Here is an 18,426-nt window from a genome sequence, read left to right as displayed (position 1 = left end):
GGCCAGCAACACAGATGCAAACAGATCAACTTAACGTGTATTTCCTCCTGATTGGGAAAACTTTTGTTTTCTTTTTCTGTCGGTCCTTGGTTCCTTCATAAATTGCGCAGCAAATTATCAGATGAGTGACAGAAGCCGTGCATAATTTGACCAGCAGTCTTTATGTCTGTGAAACGATGCTGCGTCCGAACAAAGATTCTAGAAGCCCAGCGCAACTCCAAAAAGGAGGACAAATAAGCGTCCAGCTTGAGGCTGCGCCGGACAGGGCTTTTAAAATCCGTAGCCTATGTCCGGCCTAAATCCGAACGTATGGCCACCCTATCGCTAACTGGCTTACTAACTCTTTCTCCCTCCCACTCTACCGCTCGCGTAGGCTACCTGCATAGGCCTATCCCAGGCCTCGGCTACACCATGAAAACGTCAGGCATATTTTTACATTTTCTTACGGTTTTCACACATTTAATGACACGCGTGAAAAACATCTTCACTTTGCAACCACTACACTTCCTCCAGTAGCCTTATAGTCACTTATACAATCGCGTTAATACACGAAACCGGGTGGAGACATTTCACTCTCTCTCGCACTCGCTGGTGGTCCCATGGCCTACACAAATTTAATATCTCCTTCTCGAAAATTCAAGACATTCCAGACAATATAAGACTTTTTTAGGCCTTGTAAAGTCTTAAGACTTTTTAAGAATCCGCGGGAACCCTGCAAAAATGACACTGTACAGTGATTCGAAGAGCAGTAAACAGTGTTGTAAGGCTGCGTATACAAAACCGCTTCTTTACAGATCAGCTGGCTAATGCTGCTTTTGCCAGCTGCCCGTTACGCCTGGTCAAACCTGTTGTATTTTCGCTGTTAATATTTTTTGTATTATTTTATTCAGATGAGAAAGATACATTTAGATTTTCATGTGAACAGTTTAGGAAATGGCTTTTTTCTACTGTCCCAGAGTTGTCCCAGACATCTTTCTATTGTGTCCCGGAAACATTTTTTATGGTCCCCAGGATGTTGACACATTGTTCATTTTGAGCCCTGGTACATCTATGCCCCTATGGCATGATTGCAATCACTGTGATTTTTTTAGGTGTGCTTGTATGCTGGGCATACCATAGAGACATAGCATCATAGACACAAGACGGATCTTCCTATTTCTTTTCATCTTCCTATTAATTGTTTGTTAATAATGTGTGTGTTTGCGAGGGGGGGGGGGGTGTACCTGTGTGTGTGTGGGAAGAGGGTATGGGGGGTGTATATGGGGGGTAATGGATTAAATTGTTTAGAACAGCAGAAGAAATGTTACATTTTCTTTCTTGTAAAACTTTCTAAAGTCTAGATTCTACACTCACCACTTGATTTACCACATTCCCATTTTCCCTGTGAGATTCCGTTCTCAAATTCAGGGCCTATGTGTGTATGATGTCTATGAGACTCTCTTATATGACGGTGTACCTGAATAGACTAAATCCTGTTCCATCACTCCACACCCAAGCACCTCCAACCATCTGCCCTGGAAACGAACCTCCATTTCAAAGGAGGGATGAGTGAATGGGAAGTAGCATTCCACCCAGCGTATTTCCAACTCTAAGGAAAGGGGAGGAGAAACAGAAACAGAATGGACCAGTGAAGAAGTATAATACAGATATCAAGTGAATGATGAGCAGAGCACTATAAAAGCACAATATTTGGATCAAATTCTCACCTTCCCCAAATAGATGTCTGATCAGATGTGTTAATGTCTGTTTGAGGTTAAACTCCACCAATTTCACTGCCTCCAGGGTATGAGTCTTCTGTTTTTGAGGGGTACGTCGACCTCTTTTTTCAAACAGATTCAGTTCCTCGCCATTTGTCACCTTTGCAAATAGCTGTTGTGTGAAAAAAGGAGATAGAGATTGACAGATTTACAGACATGCATAGAGAAAACACACAATTTTAATTAAAGTTGTTTACAGCCCCCTTACTTCATGATTGGAGAAGAGTCGTACCCCCTCCATCTGATGGAACACTGGGTAGTGGCTAGCATCTATCTCATCTCTCCGGTAAACATCCCCAACGGCCAGAAAAGCATCCAGCCCTGAACGAACCAGCTCTGTCTGATGAGCAGAGGTATGTGCACGCAGCATGGTGTTGTGGTTCAGATAGTAATTGTCCCCTTTCTTGCGACTCGGATGGTCCTTTGGAATGAGCAGGCTGTCAAAATTCTGCTCCACAGTTACTACAGGATTGAGGTTGTCAAATACGGAAAAGAGTGGGTTGCCCCACCGGCCAGTGTAGGCACTGTAGAAATGTGATTTAATGCGCTCCTTAATAAGCCAGAGTGGGTGATGTGGACTATTATGGAGGTTACGCCCTACTTTGGACAAAATTTTGGGCGTAATGTTAGTGTATTCATCACAGCAATATGTCTGACCTAACACCTCCAATGACTTCTGCTTGACTATGGACTGAGCTGTGAGACCATCGCTGCTCAGACATCGGAGATTGCGGGTTACTGTTTGTTTCTTTGCTCTGAAGCAGTTATAGAGGCAGTGTTTGTACACAGAATCAGGCAGGAGAGACTGAAGGTAGGGTCTATGATACATCCTCATTGTAGATGGATCATTGAGCTTTGAGGGAAGAAAAAAAACACATAATGCATTAACCTTTCATTTGACATCATTTTTGGTATTTTCTCATTTTAAGGAATTAAAGATTCAGTCCATAAATCTGGAGTGTTTATTGACATCTGAGCTTAATAGCCAATAAAATGACATCTCTCCCTTCCATGTACCACATGCAACATGGTGATTGGCTGGAATTTGTAATGACTTGTAATGACTGTCTCCCATTTACAAAGCCAGGATAGATGGATTAGATTGTTTTTAGCATGCACACAGCAGACAATAGACAATCAAAGGACTGATTCACTGAGGAATTGACTGATTCACTGAGGAATGAAAAAAAGTTTGAATCACAGAAAGCATCTTGGGGCTCTATTGTGCAACCGGTGCAAACTGGCGTAGAGCGCAACGCAAAGCTTGTTCTTATCTTACACCCCAGTCAGTGGCGGATTTTGCGCCATGCGCTCCACTTTTATTAAACCTTGCGCCCAGGGGTGTGGCAGAAGGTCTGACGCATGATCCAAAAATCGCTATCTTACACCCTCTAAAAATCATTACACCACCAAGAGAAACCTGGTCAGAAATCCGTGGCAAGTTGTTTACAGTGAATCTAAATAGTAGGCTAAATGCCCTCCGCTGGCTGCTGAAAATTGCAGTTTAACAATAAACAGCAATTCTAATCCGAGGTACCTGTCTAGTTTTATTCCATAAATATATTGTTTTTTATAGACGTTAGTGGCATGCGCTATCAAGAGCTTCCATGTGCTACGCATGTTTGTCAACATCGCAAAAACTACAATTTTCAGACAACTTGGTGGAAAGGTGTAGCACAGGCTAAGGAAAACCCATTCATTTCTTTAGCTGATAGTATTGAAAGCTACCCATATCGTAGCCTATTAGCTCGCTCGCAACAACAGCAAAAATGAAACTGGAGAGTTCTCTGTGAAGACACCGCTGTTACATTAGATGCGCACTCAATCGCAAATCGACGCAGTAAAAATGCAACGACTGGTAGTAACGAAGGTAATTGGCAAAACTTGGTCAAAAACATTTTGTATGCACTCGGGATGATGGCCTAGTAGGCTTAATGTGAATTGCGGACTATAAAGTAAAGGAGATTTGCACCAAATAAAGGCAGTGTTGCGGATTGTGTTTCTACAACATGTTGGCACAAAACTTAATTTCTGTCATAAACGAAGTAAGCTAAGCGTTTCTTTATTGTCAACGTGAACTACCGGTATGTTCAAGCGTTCAAGTGACATTAATGCATGGGTTAACGTGACGTGAGTCAGACAGAAGATGGGCCTGTCTTTAGTTCCTGAATCCTTAGGCTAAATGCTGTGATTAGCTAGAATTAATAAAGTTCTAGCTAATCACACCACGGGGGGGCTGCCGCCACTGTTAAAAAAAAATCTAGCGGAAACACTGCACATCTGCAATCTATTATAATGTTCCTCAAATGGAGAACAAATCGATGTTCTCTCGCGTATCAAGGTCACTCTAGGCTGTCATGCTTCTATGTTTGCAAAATTCCTGATGGTTCCTGATCGCTAAACCTTTTTTTTTCTTTCTTGTTAATAGCAGTTGATGTAGAAGCACCAATGGGGCTACGTTCAACTAAAGTCAGAGTTGGTCCGTCCAGTCAATAGTCCCGCATTCAGACCGCTCCATTATTATGACCGCCGCGCAGCGAAGCGGTTTAGTCAGATTTTTTTCTTTTTCGCATGGCCAAATTTCCGTCAAGGATTCCCGGGACACTGAAAGACCGGGGTGCACGGAACTTGGTGGGCATGTAGCCCCACAAGGATAGCATGGAACCATTGTTTTTCGTTTTGATCTGTAGCCCCCCCACTGGACTAGACCACCCGAAAGGAGGGTAGGGCAGACACAGTTTTCTGTGAATATCTCGAGAACCGTAGGGTTTAGGAGGACCACCTTTTTTTGGTATGTTGGTCTTAAGGGGCCATATCAACCCATCCCATTACCACTCAATTCATGTATAGCGCCACCTAGTTAAAAATTAAAAAGCAAAAAATTAGGTGTTGTAATCACAATATCTCTGGCTGACATGGTAAAAACTGCACGAAAATGAAAGTGTAGGATCATTATGACACCCTCTGAATTAGGGATGTAACGATTACCGGTATAATGGTAAACCGTGATAAAAATGTTGACGATAATAATTACCGTTTTCATTTCAAACATTATGATTATCACTGTTGATTACCGCGGTGTGGAAACCGTGTGTTTAATCCTTCCCAGCTTCATCCGAGCCTGCTTTTGACATACAGTAGGCCTGGTACAATGGAACAAAACTGGTACCCTACTGATTCAGTTGTCTAATTGATGGTTTTAACTATGATTCGGATTAGGCTACACCTGATTTTAAAAGGCGGAACTTTTTCACCGCAAAATGTGCACTGTATCATGAAGCCACTCTGCGCCTTTTTATGTTCGCGTCCACATTAAATCCATTCCACTCTAGGGCTGAAACGATTCTTCGAGTTACTCGAATAACTCGATTACAAAAATTACTCGAGGCAAAAACCCTGCCTCGAAGCCTCGTTAAATTCCTATGACGCGCACTATACGCGCAGGGATCTGATTGTTCCACACGGACCGTTATTCAGGAAGCACACCACTAACGCGTGAATCGTGATCCGTTCTGAATTTAGCTGGCACGATGGTGGAGTCAAGATGTCCATAAATGGCAGAGAATGTCTAAAGTTTTCAAGTAAAGTTTTGGGATCATTACATACTCAAAAAGGAAAAGAACAAGCATCTGAACCGAAAACATCCACTCCATGCTGTTTCACCAAGCGTCAATATAGTAGGCCATCTATCAATCTATCTAGCCTATCTATCATCTACGTAGCCTATAGCCTACATTGATGTTGGCTGATTTTAATTACATACTGTATTTGTAGCGATGTCGTGATATAATGTTTAGCTTTGATGTTTTTAAGTAGTAAACTTATTCACGTTCAATTGCAAGACAGTATGCCTAAAAAAGAACCCCTTATACACACATGCATGCACACTCATCTTCCCTCACGCACCGCACGCGCGCACACATACACACACACAGGTTGTTAGGTTACCATAGCAAATAGGCTCACCCCAGAAATTATTTTTTAGTAGCCTAATAGTAAAATTATTTGTTAGTAGCCTAATGGTAAATGCTGCAGGTGTAGAAATCTACATAAAACAGATATTTACTTTAATGTCAGGTCTAGATTACAGCATGAAACTTGTGCATATTAATACATTAAATTGCTTTCCCTCTTCTCCCTCCGAGCACTTCACAACATAGTATGGACAGCTTTGTTCGCCCAGCTAAGTCATGCACAAGAGGCTGCAATTTTACAGAGAGCATTTTGAACATTATTTAATTGTTGGCACTGGCACTTATAAACACTAAATGGGTAAATTGCAATAAATGGGTTTAGTTTTGTAGCCTGATGTTGGAGTTAGAATAAATACTTCTGTGCCAATTGCTTGATCATTTTACAGCCATGTCATTTTCGTTATACATTATTTGTTTTGGTTGTTTAAAAATGCAAAAAAAAAAAATATCCGATTAATCGATCGATAAAGTGCTAGATTAATCGATTACAAAAAGATCGATTACAAAATCGATAGCTGCAGCCCTATTCCACTCACGTTATCAGGAGAATACAGTAGCCTAAAGTTTTATTTTGAACGCTTACTTTGGTCTCACTCATTGCATCCAAATAACAGAAATAGCAAACTCCAAGTTATGGTAGGAGAAGTTAAGCTATAAGCACATAGCCAATTAAACATGAAGAAAAAAGTGAATGGGACACTTTTTGAAACTATTTCAGCTTGTGTAGGCCTATCAGTGCTTTCTGAACATATTGAACACACTTTTAGAAATACCGTGATGGTACCGAAAACCGTGATCATTTTGATCACTATAACCGTGAGGTTCAATTTTCATACCGTTACATCCCTACTCTGAAGTTTCGTGGACTTTCGTTCATGGGGGGCCATACAATAAATTAATTTATGTGTACATTTAGTGACCGTACACACACATATAAACACGTACACGCACACATGCACACAATTCAAGCATTTCTCAGAATTATGAACCGGCAAGAAGATGGGGGTGGGGTTGTATAAAATGTATTTTACATGTGAAATCTATGAACTAATCATGTTTTGGTACTTGTTGTCTAGCAGATACCAGTGAGAATTGAGTGTGCATAATGCAATTCAGTGAGACAGTTAGAACCATATATGCCTTTCACCTTTTGTTTTTAGCCAGCAGCCAGACCAGCAGATACCCTGACTTTGCTGAATCACTGAAGCTAAGCAGTACTTGGATAAGAAACCTCCTTGGAAGAGTAGGTTCCTGCTGGAAGTGGTGTTGGTGGCTGGCCAGTAGGTGGCACTCTTCCCTGTGGCCAAAAGCCACCAAACAAATATCAATCCCAATGTCCTATTGCAGTGACAGGGACACTGTACTGTAGATGTTTTCCTTTGCATGAATGTTAAATTGAGGTCCTGACTCACCATGGTTGTTAAAGATCCCATGGCACTTATCGCAAAGTGTAGGTGGTTCCCTGATTTGCTTTATTTATGTACACATACATAAAGACACACACACATAAAAACATACACACACACAAAGACACGTAAACACACACACACACTACATATGCACACACACATACATGCACCCATACAAACACACCTACATACACAAAAACAACCACACACTCTGCACACACTCAATTACAAACACACAAAAAAGGAACAAAGTAGGAAATGAACACAATTTGACAAGCGTGACTTATTTTGATTGCATTGCAATCTCACACATTTTTTGCTAAATGTTCATGTACCACATCAGCATTTTTGTTCGGTTAATCTTTTGTAAATTGCTTTACAATTACCCTGGAGCCCTCATTGGCAGCCTCGGGCTTCCCTCAGCTTGCCGCTATTCACTCCTTCGTCTTCATTAACATTCCCGGTAGAATTCCTCTATGTGGCCTCTATGGCCTCTATGTGTTTAGTTACATAGTCTGTCTGTTCTTGGTCTTGGATTTTGTGAAATAAATTTCTAAATAAATGCGACTTATAGTCCAGTGCGACCAGAATAGAGATATTAACGCCGCCATTTTGGGAGTCAAAAAATAATAGTCTAATAGTGATACACCTGCGATTAAATCCAAGTTTGCTACATTGAGTATTTTAAATAACCTGGTGCAAGGTGATCGACATCCTAGACCTCAAGTAAGATACTGTGACACTAACTATTTAGTTAACACCACGTCTTGATACGTAAAGCTTAAAGGGACACCAGGCAACGTTTTCGTGTTAATTACTCATCTTTGTAAGTCGGTATATGTTAAATGACTCATTACAGGGCGAATGAAGATTATCTCGCCCTCCCCTACTGCCTGTAGGAAGAATATCCCGCTTGCAAGTTCAGTGTATCGTACCCGCCGACCGAAGCAGGATCAGTTTACATCCTGCATCCACAGCACAGAGGCAGGCTAACGAAACGCTAGCGATTGTTGCAAACGTGTGTATAATGGCAGAGCCGGCGAAGAAGCAGTGAAAACCCTTGACGGAAGATGCAAAGAAAAGGAAAAGAGCTTCAGAACAAGCGAGGGGGAGTTTTGTAGAGAAAAAGCATCAGGCTTGCCTGGTGTCCCTTTAAGAGTTTGAAAACAATTTTCTGGCTGGACTTACATTGTCTATGTGTAGACGTGAGGGGCTCTTAGCGAAGACGAAGTTGCATCCTAAGCTGGCAGCGCCTAGGCTACGGATCCTTCAAGCGAACTGTTCCATGTTGTCTGCAGCTGTCTGCGTCTGCAGCTAACGTAGGGCTGTCAACAGGAGCTACTCTAATTTTCAAGTGAAATCTAGATTATTATTTTTTTCATTTGGCAAAAATGACAAAAACAAGTAAAAGTTTATGACCGTGTTGTTCTCTCTTTGACGCCTGTAATAAGGATAATGCGATTTCAGTTTGTAAAATGTATGTTCCCCATCTCCTCACCCCCCAACTGTATTAATCTAACCTATGTGAAGCACTGAAGGGGGTGAATTCCCCCTCATTTTGAAAAATGAATTTTAAGCTCTGATTAAATTGACATTAAATTGGTTTATTACGCCCACAAGATGGCACTTGTTGTGGCACTTCGTTGTTGTGCAATGGCAATTTCAAATGAAAATGGCTTCACAATCACAACCTGTTATACACGACGCTCCGCCTTCTTTCACTTTGAAAGTGTGGGTGTATTTCGGTTTTCAACAAAAAGTGTATAGAAAGGACCTTGACATGCACCATGCCATGACAAAGTTTTTGCACTACCCTCCTACTAAGATTTTGCCAGAACTTGCCAGAAGGATGACCAACTACCTGCTTGAGAATGGCTATATCGACACCAACTGCCAGAAAGCAGGAGTGCCAGGATTCCCCGGATGCGTAGAGCACTCCACAATGATCTGGGACCAAATCCAGAAAGCTAAGCGGGAGAAGACCGACCTGCACGTCATCTGGCTTGACCTTGCCAATGCGTATGGATCAGTCCCGCACCAGCTGATCAACTATGCCATGGATTTCTTCCACATGCCCACCTGCGTCAAGAACTTGGTAGCACAGTATTTTAACAACCTGCAGATGTGCTTCTCCGCACAGGACTTCACTACTGGGTGGCAGAGGCTTGAAGTCGGAATTGCAATGGGATGTGCCATTTCTCCGATACTGTTCGTAGCAGCATTTGAGATAATCCTCATCGGCGCAAGGCAAATGGTAGGAGGGCTCAAACTGCCAACTGGTCAGAGGCTTCCCCCACTAAGGAGCTACATGGACGACGTCACCACCCTCCTTCAGACAGCAGCATGTACAGCAAGACTGCTGAAGAGGTTGGATGAGCTGATGTCATGGGCAAGAATGAAGATCAAGCCCTCCAAGTCCCGCAGCCTGTCACTCAGGAGAGGAGTCAGGAACGACAACACCATCTTTATAGTCGGAGGGGAGAAGATACCACTCCTCGCAGAGCAATCCATCAAAAGCCTGGGGAGGCAGTACACTGCAGAGCTGTCTGACAAGCAGATGGGGAAAACCGTCGTGAAACAGCTCTGTGATGGCCTGGCAAGGATCGACCAAAGCCAACTCCCTGGGAAGTATAAGGTCTGGTGCTACCAATTTACACTCTACCAGAGGGTAATGCGGCCCCTGAAAATGAGTGAGATCCCCTCATCGATCGTGAGTAAGATGGATGGGAAAGCCAACTCATTCATCCGAAAGTGGTTGGGGCTGCCACGGTGCCTATCTGAAACCGGCCTCTTTGGAAAAAACACGCTGCAGCTACCACTGAAGTCACTACAGCTGGGCTATATGCAAGAGAAGGCCAGGTTGGTCCTCGAGCTTAGGGAGTCCACAGACGAGTCAGTAAGGAACGCTAACGCCAAGGTTCCGACTGGCCACAAGTGGAATGCCCAGGCCGAGGTCGACCAAGCTATCAGTCAACATCAGGAGATCATGGGCAGAGTCCAGGTAGGAAGAGCAGGCCTAGGATGTGGAGATGCGCCACGCTTCTGGTCCAAGGCCAACCGCAAGGAAAGGAAGGAGATGGTGGTGGCGGAGGTGACGAGGATGGAGGAAGACCGCTACAAGATCAAAGCCGTGTCGCAGGGTCGGCAAGAAAGCTGGACAACCTGGGAGGGAATTACAAGCAGGAATGTCAGTTGGTCAGACGTGTGGAAGATCCCACAGGCAAGACTCAGCTTCCTCATCCGCTCAACCTACGACACGCTTCCCTGCCCTCGGAACCTCCACCAGTGGTTCGGAAGTAAGGAACGTTGCGCGCTCTGCAATACTCCCAACGTAAGCCTCCAGCACATCTTGTCAGGCTGTAAGATCACACTCTCACAGGGCCGCTATAGATGGCGCCATGACCAAGTCCTGAGGAAGCTAGCCGAAGTGCTGGAGGAATGTCGACAGGGGAGTAAAACACCGCCACCTGCAGAGGACCCCACCACCTTTGTTGCGGAAGGAGGGGTCAAGAGAAGCATCAGGCCAAGAGACCAGCAATCTCCTCGTCGAGGAGGCCCTAACCCTGCAGATCATAGACAGAGAAAGCATAGGCCTAATGTATGCTTTGGGTACAGAACACAGTTGCATGTCCAGTGTACACGGAGAATGACAGTGTCTTGGAGCGGCCACAACCAGCTGCAACTCCACTTCCAACGTCAAGATTCCGACAGATACGCCCGACACTTTTTATCTGGTGGTGGTGGAGTTGACCGGACATCTGAGGCTTCAGACGTTACCAATTTATCATCATCCATCGCGTCTGGCCTCTGAAAAAACTAGGCTAGTCTGCCTGGGCCTGGCCATGTTAGAACCGCCTCACTAATTTTTTCGTTGTTTAACATGGACGTTTTAAGCGTGCGCTTCCTATTTGAAATGCAGCATAGGCTATGTGTAACCCACTTCAGCTCACACTATTTAAAAGCATCCACTGAAGATTACAGATTCCTACACACTATATGTTTACCTTTTGGACCAGCGCATCAAAAGCTTAGGTTCGTTACTGGAGAAAGGGATATCAATTTTTGGCATTGAGTAGAAGAGGAAAAACGTACACAACCCACAGGTAAGTTTTATGTATTGTATTAATGTATAGACACAAAAATATCAATTAAATTAATTGTCCTTCAATGCATGAAATGTCAATATAAATTCAGAAATAAACATAAATCCACCGGGTGGATAACAAAATCACAGTTCTTATCTCCAATTAGGTTGGCTCGCCACAACTGCTGGAAGCTACCTCCACCTCTACAATGCAGAAGCGATCACAGCAGAAGAATCCATGCGCAGATCTCAGGTTTCACAGAAGGAAAAAAAACAAGAAAAGAAAAAGACCCGGCCAGAGATCAAAATCTTGTATACACATACACTGGCACTACGATCACAGTTCACGCCAGTTCAGCTTCCAACCGATTTCTTCTAGTGTCCGTCGCAAAACACAAAATCCTCGTTCAGCCAGCGGCAAAACAATTATTAATCTGTTGACTCTTACAATAACAGCAAGAGGAAAGTAAACGTTGAAGTTTCAAATGCTAGTTAGCAGAATCTGCAGCGAATTTCAGCAAGCAGCCATCTTGTTCTCGGTCCCTCAGAAAAAAAAAAATAAACAGTAACGTAAAGTCACTAGCGGCTTCTGATTGGCTCAGCTTGAGCATGTGAACTTCACATGTCCCCCCCGTCTTTATCACATTAAAGAAAAGCACATTCGTCACTTTTAAAATAAAATGAGTGCATGTGAATAAACCTGTGTGTGTTTATTTATTTGTATTTATTGCTATATTTAACATTTTTATCATAAATCCTATTTATTCATGTGTCATGAACTATACGAATTTATTTATTCTGCAACCAATCTATGGTTAACTAAACTAATGACTAGGACATAGTGACCAGGGTTACATATGCATGTTGTTTAATAGCTTTCAAACGGTAGAGCCTGTACATTTAAAAACATAGCCGGAGGACGTATTGCTTTAATATAGGCTTACATTTTAAGGCTTATTCTCAAATTCAGATTGCGTTAGGGGGACGGGATTATTAGCCAATTTCAATCGGACAATTTGACCGGAGAGATTTAATTTTGTCGGACATTTCATTTTTTTTCCGGCCAAAGTCCGGTAATTACCGGACAACGGTAACCCTGCCAGAGCCGTATATTGCCATCTCGTGGCACGAGATCTCGAATTCCATTTGTTGTTTTTTCCGTTCAATGGGCTAAAGACAGGCGATCCACAAACGTGAACGTTTAATCACTAGCATGGAAATAACTGAGGCATAATCTGCGTCGGGTTCGGGTTGGGTTCATACATAAAAATGAAAATGCCTGTCGGGTTCGGGTCGGTTTCAGAAGCAACTCTGTCGGAGGCGGGCCGGGTTCGGACAGAAATTTGCGGCCCGAACCGCACTCTAGTACCTATATCAAAGACATGATGTTTAACCCATTCGTGCTGGATGCTGCATGACGCAACATTGACCCTCCCGCTAGATGCTGCGTAGCGCAACATTGACCCTCCCGCTGGATGCTGCGTAGCATGCTTTTTATTTCATGTTTCTAGGTGCTACAGAGGCTTAGATATTAAATTTTGGTAGACGTTGACAATTTTTAGTATGTTTTCAGAAAACCCTCAGGAAATAAGGTTATTTAGTCTAGAAAGCCATAGGATTCTATAGGTGTTTTTAGCAGGCATTATAGGAGTAAATAGGTTAAATCAGTGTAGCAAAAAACTGCCGATGTAGGGATTTGTAGCAGGCCTCTAAAGGTCCGACTTTACTGTTGTTGTGTGCCTTCTGGTTTCTCCACCTACTGGTTTCCTTGCACATGCACTCGCTGTGCTCATAGCCTAGCCCTCAGCAGGAGTTGTCAGACAGTCACAAAAAGGTTTTGGGGGGGGGGTTCACATTGCACATGCAGCACTGCAAAAAACATATTTTCAATGCCTTGCACACGCATGAACTGGTCTGCATTTTGCCGCTTTGACGCTCCTGCGCATGTCACAGTCGTAGATGAACCATGTTGAACTTAGACAGTGCGCGATGTAAATCATAGGTCTTTTGCGCTGAGCCCGGTAGCAACCACAACAAAAATCATTGGGACATGGGACAACCTAGCCACGAGCGAAGCGCATGCCGCGTGCAACGTGAAGTCCCCTTTAGACAGATTTGAAGTCACTTTTTATATGCACCGCCTACATTACAGCCACTTGGACAAAAGACATGTAAAAAATACTTTTGCAAACTACAGTGGGCATTGCTTCGATTTGGCCAGCTTCCCTCGCGGTCCGCGTGCGGGATCACGCGGTATCACGCGACTTTTAATTGTATTTTTCCATTGACGCTGCAACGACGCTGCAACAACCCAAACAACCGGCAGATGTCTCTTGTGAGCAGGGTGTCTCGTAAAAAGAAATGGAGCCTGGAAAACCCTACACAGACTTCAGCAGACTGGTTTAGAAATAATTTAATAGCCAGAAATATGCCTGCCCTGCCCTAATAAAGAAATATTTGGTTAACTGCGAGTGAATCCCGTTTGCAGCCGTAGAAGAACCGCAGGACAAATGAAACATTCCGGTTTTCTCCGAGTGCAACAATGATAGACAGACATCAGTTGGACAAAATATAGAGCATACAGTGGGCATCGCTTTCAAATGACCACTTCATTCGCGCATTACGCGGCGTGAAGCTGCGTGAAGCTTTAGTACCACTTTCAGCCACTGTGCGTCGCTCTGCCACTGTACATCGCTCTGCCTGCCGTCCCTTACATAATTGTTGCCGAGAGTAATCCCAGCCTACGAATTCAATAACAAAATAAATCATGCATAATTAAACATTACCTCGATTTAGGCTACTTGGGTATGGCTTAACCCTCTAGGCGCCACTGTCGAGTTTACTCGACAAGATGCGGTACTGAATAAAACGGCCGATTTAGTCAAATAGGGTGTCATATTTCGTTCGACATCCACTCCACTAGGTGGCAGACATGTCATACGTCATCCCCGAGTCCGAAAAAGGTCATGGTTTAAACAAAAGTTTTGAACTACAGCGCATTGAATCAGTGCGTGCAATACCGGAGCTAGTGTGCGTGTGAGCCACTTAGTCAGAGCGATATTGTCAACGTTAGCGAGTATTTGCATTAGATTATCGTCTAATGGCATCAAAAAAGTTTACCTGAAATGAAGTGTTGGGTCTTCTATTCGCGGACCCTGATTCTGAAGGGGAATATCTGCCTTCAGGAAATGACGGTGATTCGTTTAGTGAGGCTTCAGATGCGTCCCTGCCTTCAATGATGCAGCTGGACAAAGTGAGAGTTTACTCCATAGTTTAGCTTACACCAAGCACAAACGTTGAATCGTTTGCCCAATGTCACTGGTGGGAATAATGTTTCACGGGTTCGGAGTGTTCATCGGGAAGTTAGCAGGGTGTTAGTGGTGTGGCGAACAAGGCTGGAGGTAGCCTAATAGCGCTAGCTTCTGTCTTTTGCCTCTCCACAATCGCGGCGACAGTAACGTGGTGGAGCCTTTGTCTAATGCGACTGGGTATGTTAGACGAGGTCGAAGTGCTCATAGGAGAGTTAGGGGGAAACGTAGTGGTAGTGTGGGTAGTCGCAATGAGAATGACAGTAGGCCTAGTCCGAGCTGCGCAAATTCTCTCCACTCGGCGCGCGCGAGGCAGATCTGGCCATGCTGCTCGCATGGTGGAGGTGGTGACACGCTCTCTCCCTCTCCCTCTCCCACACACACACACATTAGGTCATGCATAGTCTATCACAAGATGATGGGAATGCCGGCCCTGTATGGATAGGGATAGGGAGTCATTATCTCTACAGCAAAAGGCCTGCTACATAAAAAAAAAAAATGTCAGCCATTTATTAGTAATGATTTACACTGTTGATTTGCTATCTATTTCCCTGATCATTTAGGACATACACTATGTGTTCCTTTTTGTGTGTTCATGTCCTTGTGATGTGTGTGTCTTTGTCAGCTAAGAAAAAAAACATAAACAAAAACAACAAAAAGAAAAAAAATACTAACATTGTCTCTTGTCTTGTCTCGTCATCTCACTCCTGATCTGTGCCTTGCCGTGGCAAATGAGCTTTTGAACTAAACAGGTCTTGTCTACTTGTGTTTGTGTGTCATCTGAATAATCTATATGTGCCCCATACATGGAATCAGAGTGCCTACTGTATGTAGTAAATGGAAAATCTCTACAGCAAAAGGCCAGTCTACCGCTACATGCATTTGGTTTGTTTCGGCCATTTATTAGTAATGATTTACACAGTTTGTTCACTACTTACTGTTTACCTGAGCATTCATTATTGTGCAATATAGCATACAGAAGGTGAGGGACATTTTGGGGGGAAAGAAGTGGTGCATTTTATCATTCAAACATGCGACTTTTCATGAAAATTCTATAATCCAAGATGGCCGCCACCATATGACGTCATAATATGCAAATTAGATATAAACATTTAATCTCTACATAAACTTTGGGTCATCCTTAATATTTCTCTAATTTACAGAAAGTCTCTATCTCTTATCACTTTTAAGATAAAGCCTTTTGAAATGAAGATGTCAAAATTGATCGTTTCGGAAAAAAAACCTCTGGCGCCTAAAGGGTTAAGGCTTGACTACACGAAAATCGAAATCGAAATTTGCTGTCTACATTATTGTCAGTGTTGGGGTTAACGCAACTACGCAAATCAAAACAGTGGTGTGATAATTGAGCCAGTAGAGAAATAACTGTTCAGAATTAATCTGTAGCCTTGGGTAGGCTTCTGCAGAAAACAATGTTGTTGCCGATTTAATACTATCTGGCGACGTTTTTAACAGGCTACGCAATAGAGGCTTAGACAACTATGTTTCGTAAATTAATTTGCCCTACTTCTTGACTGCAATGTAGTCAATTGACTGCTTGACATGCCATTTTTATTTTTCTGTACAATAAACAATTACATCTGCTTTATGCCGCAGAATTACATTCATATTCAGTGTTTCCCCTAGAAATTTTTCCAGCAGCGGTGCTATTACTGGGGGGGGTTGTTGCGCATTTTTTTTAATTTTTTTTTTTATCATACCTTCGTGTTTCTTTTGTGGACATTTTCAGCTTTCTTTTACATTATTGGTTAAAAATGATAGAAGAAAAATGAAATGGCACAACCCAGAAAAAGATTATTTACAATTTATTTAAATTTGTCTTAATGGCAAAGGCCACACCCAATCTGCGAGCACTTAATTTTTCTGGGCTTTTCAAAGAACATCTCTAAGGCTCTTTGGTAATTGAATTGAATTGTTGGGGGGCCATTAATGCTGACACGCATGCACGTAGCCAGATGCTCTCCTTGTAGTCTATTTCTCAGTCCCAAAACAACAAACCCACGTATAAAAAAGTAAATACTCACTTTTCTTCTACATCACTCCCACAGTTACCATACAACTCACTCACAATTAACTCGAAAAGGACCTAGGCTACTTGATTGAAGTGCGACCGTTCGTCTCACCGTCAAGAGAACGCTGAAGTTATGAGAACACGTCTTTCTGATAAGAGAATGTAGGCTCCTATGTCTAATGCCGCAAACGTAGAAAAGGTCTGTTTGTGATAGCCTATTATAGCTAAGTGGACAGAATTTAGGCTATACGTATATGCCAACATATGCTCATATTTCCTTTAACTATCAGAAAGTTTAAACAGGCCTAGACTGTGTTCGCCTAGCTTTCCCATGCAAACATTACATGTAGCCCTACGCTAACGTTACAAGTCTAGGCTACAATTAACGTTAAGACCATACACCTTGTAGCACATTGGTTTACTCTATTGCATTACTTACGTTTTAATAATTTGTCGTTGAATGTTGATGGAGGCTCATCTTTGGGAAATCAGCTCTCTGGATAAAATTGTCAGCTGGAGCAAGAGTTCTCAGAGTTGACGACACCGGACGTAAATCCAATCAGCAGAAAGAACCGCATCACAACAGTAGGCTAAATCGCAGCAAACTTTTTTCCCCCCATGTTAAATTCATTTCGGTAATCATGAATTGGTTTCTTTTATTTGATGTAGGCTAGGAGAGGAGGATGCATGTTTCACATTAGTGTCAATGTGTCAAAGCAGGCTTTGGATCAGAGGAATTGCTCAAGCTTAACCCTTTAGGAGCCAGGTTTAAAAAAAAAACATCATTCGATTTTTACATCAAAATTTCAAAAGGCCATGGCTTGAAAGTGGTCAGAGATAAAGTCCTACTGTAAATGTGAAAATCATTGAGTATGAACAAAAGTTTATGAAGGGGGTAAATTTACACATCTAATTTGCATATTATGACGTCACTGAATGACAACCACCTCGAATTATGCACATTTCAGTAAATACTGGATGTTGAACATATATTTGAACAGTTTTGCTTACTTTTTTGTCATTTCACCCACATAACACCTGAACAGGAAAGCAGTCACATGTAAACCAACAATAGTAAACTATTACTATTACCACAAACCTTATTCTACTATACAATAAAGTAGCCCGGTCAAATCAGTTCCTATCGCGGGTGACTTTGTAGTTCTTCAGAGCCCTATTTTTACTACCCCTGCTGTCTTTACTACGTCCATTATGGACACTATCATCACCTTTACCACTGGCACCTTCAGCTACGTTGGGCAGAGGGTCGACATAAGCGTGGTATGCTTAGTGAACACTGTCGGAAAGACGCAAATGACGCACCTCCATTCACAGACGCAGCGTGACTAGACGATCGCTCATATTCTCCAAAAGGCAGATATTCTCCTTCAGAATCAGACTAGGTAAATAACAGACCCAAGACTTCATCACATGTTAACTTTTTCTTCAACATTTGGTGTATTTCTGCTTCAATTTGTGCAAAACTATGGCCTGCATTGCTTCCGTGTTATGGAGGAAATGCACGTCTTCTTATGTGTTTCTCGTGTGTAATCGCGTGTAATACCACGTCCATTACGGACACTATCATCACTATTACCACTGGCACCTACAGCTATCTTGGGCAGAGGGTCGAAATAAGCATTGTATGCTTAGTGAACACTGTCGGAAAGACGCAAATGACGCATCTCCATTCACAGACGCTCCGTGACTATCACTGCCAATAGACGAGCGATCATATCCTCCAAAATGCAGATTTTATCCTTTAGAATAAGAATAGATGAATAAAAGACCCGAGACTTCATCACACGTGAATTTTTTTTTCAACATTTGGTGTATTTCTGCTTCAATTTGTGCAAAACTATGGC

General features: G+C 42.7%; 1 protein-coding gene across 1 annotated transcript in view; it reads right to left on the bottom strand.

Annotated features, from left to right (window-relative positions):
* fars2 (phenylalanyl-tRNA synthetase 2, mitochondrial) overlaps positions 1-18,426 on the bottom strand; it is an 85,188-nt gene that overhangs the window by 47,282 nt on the left and 19,480 nt on the right. Inside the window, exons 2-4 of the mRNA XM_042068047.1 lie at positions 1,966-2,610; positions 1,707-1,869; positions 1,457-1,588 (exon numbers count right to left, since the gene is read on the bottom strand). Coding sequence (XP_041923981.1) covers positions 1,457-1,588; positions 1,707-1,869; positions 1,966-2,592 — 922 coding nt within the window. The 5' untranslated portion in view covers positions 2,593-2,610. The remainder of the gene's footprint in view (positions 1-1,456; positions 1,589-1,706; positions 1,870-1,965; positions 2,611-18,426) is intronic.

This window comes from Alosa sapidissima, chromosome 17 (genome assembly GCF_018492685.1).
Source record: "Alosa sapidissima isolate fAloSap1 chromosome 17, fAloSap1.pri, whole genome shotgun sequence".
Classification (NCBI taxonomy): domain Eukaryota; kingdom Metazoa; phylum Chordata; class Actinopteri; order Clupeiformes; family Clupeidae; genus Alosa; species Alosa sapidissima.
This window is presented reverse-complemented; position numbering and strand designations above follow the sequence as displayed.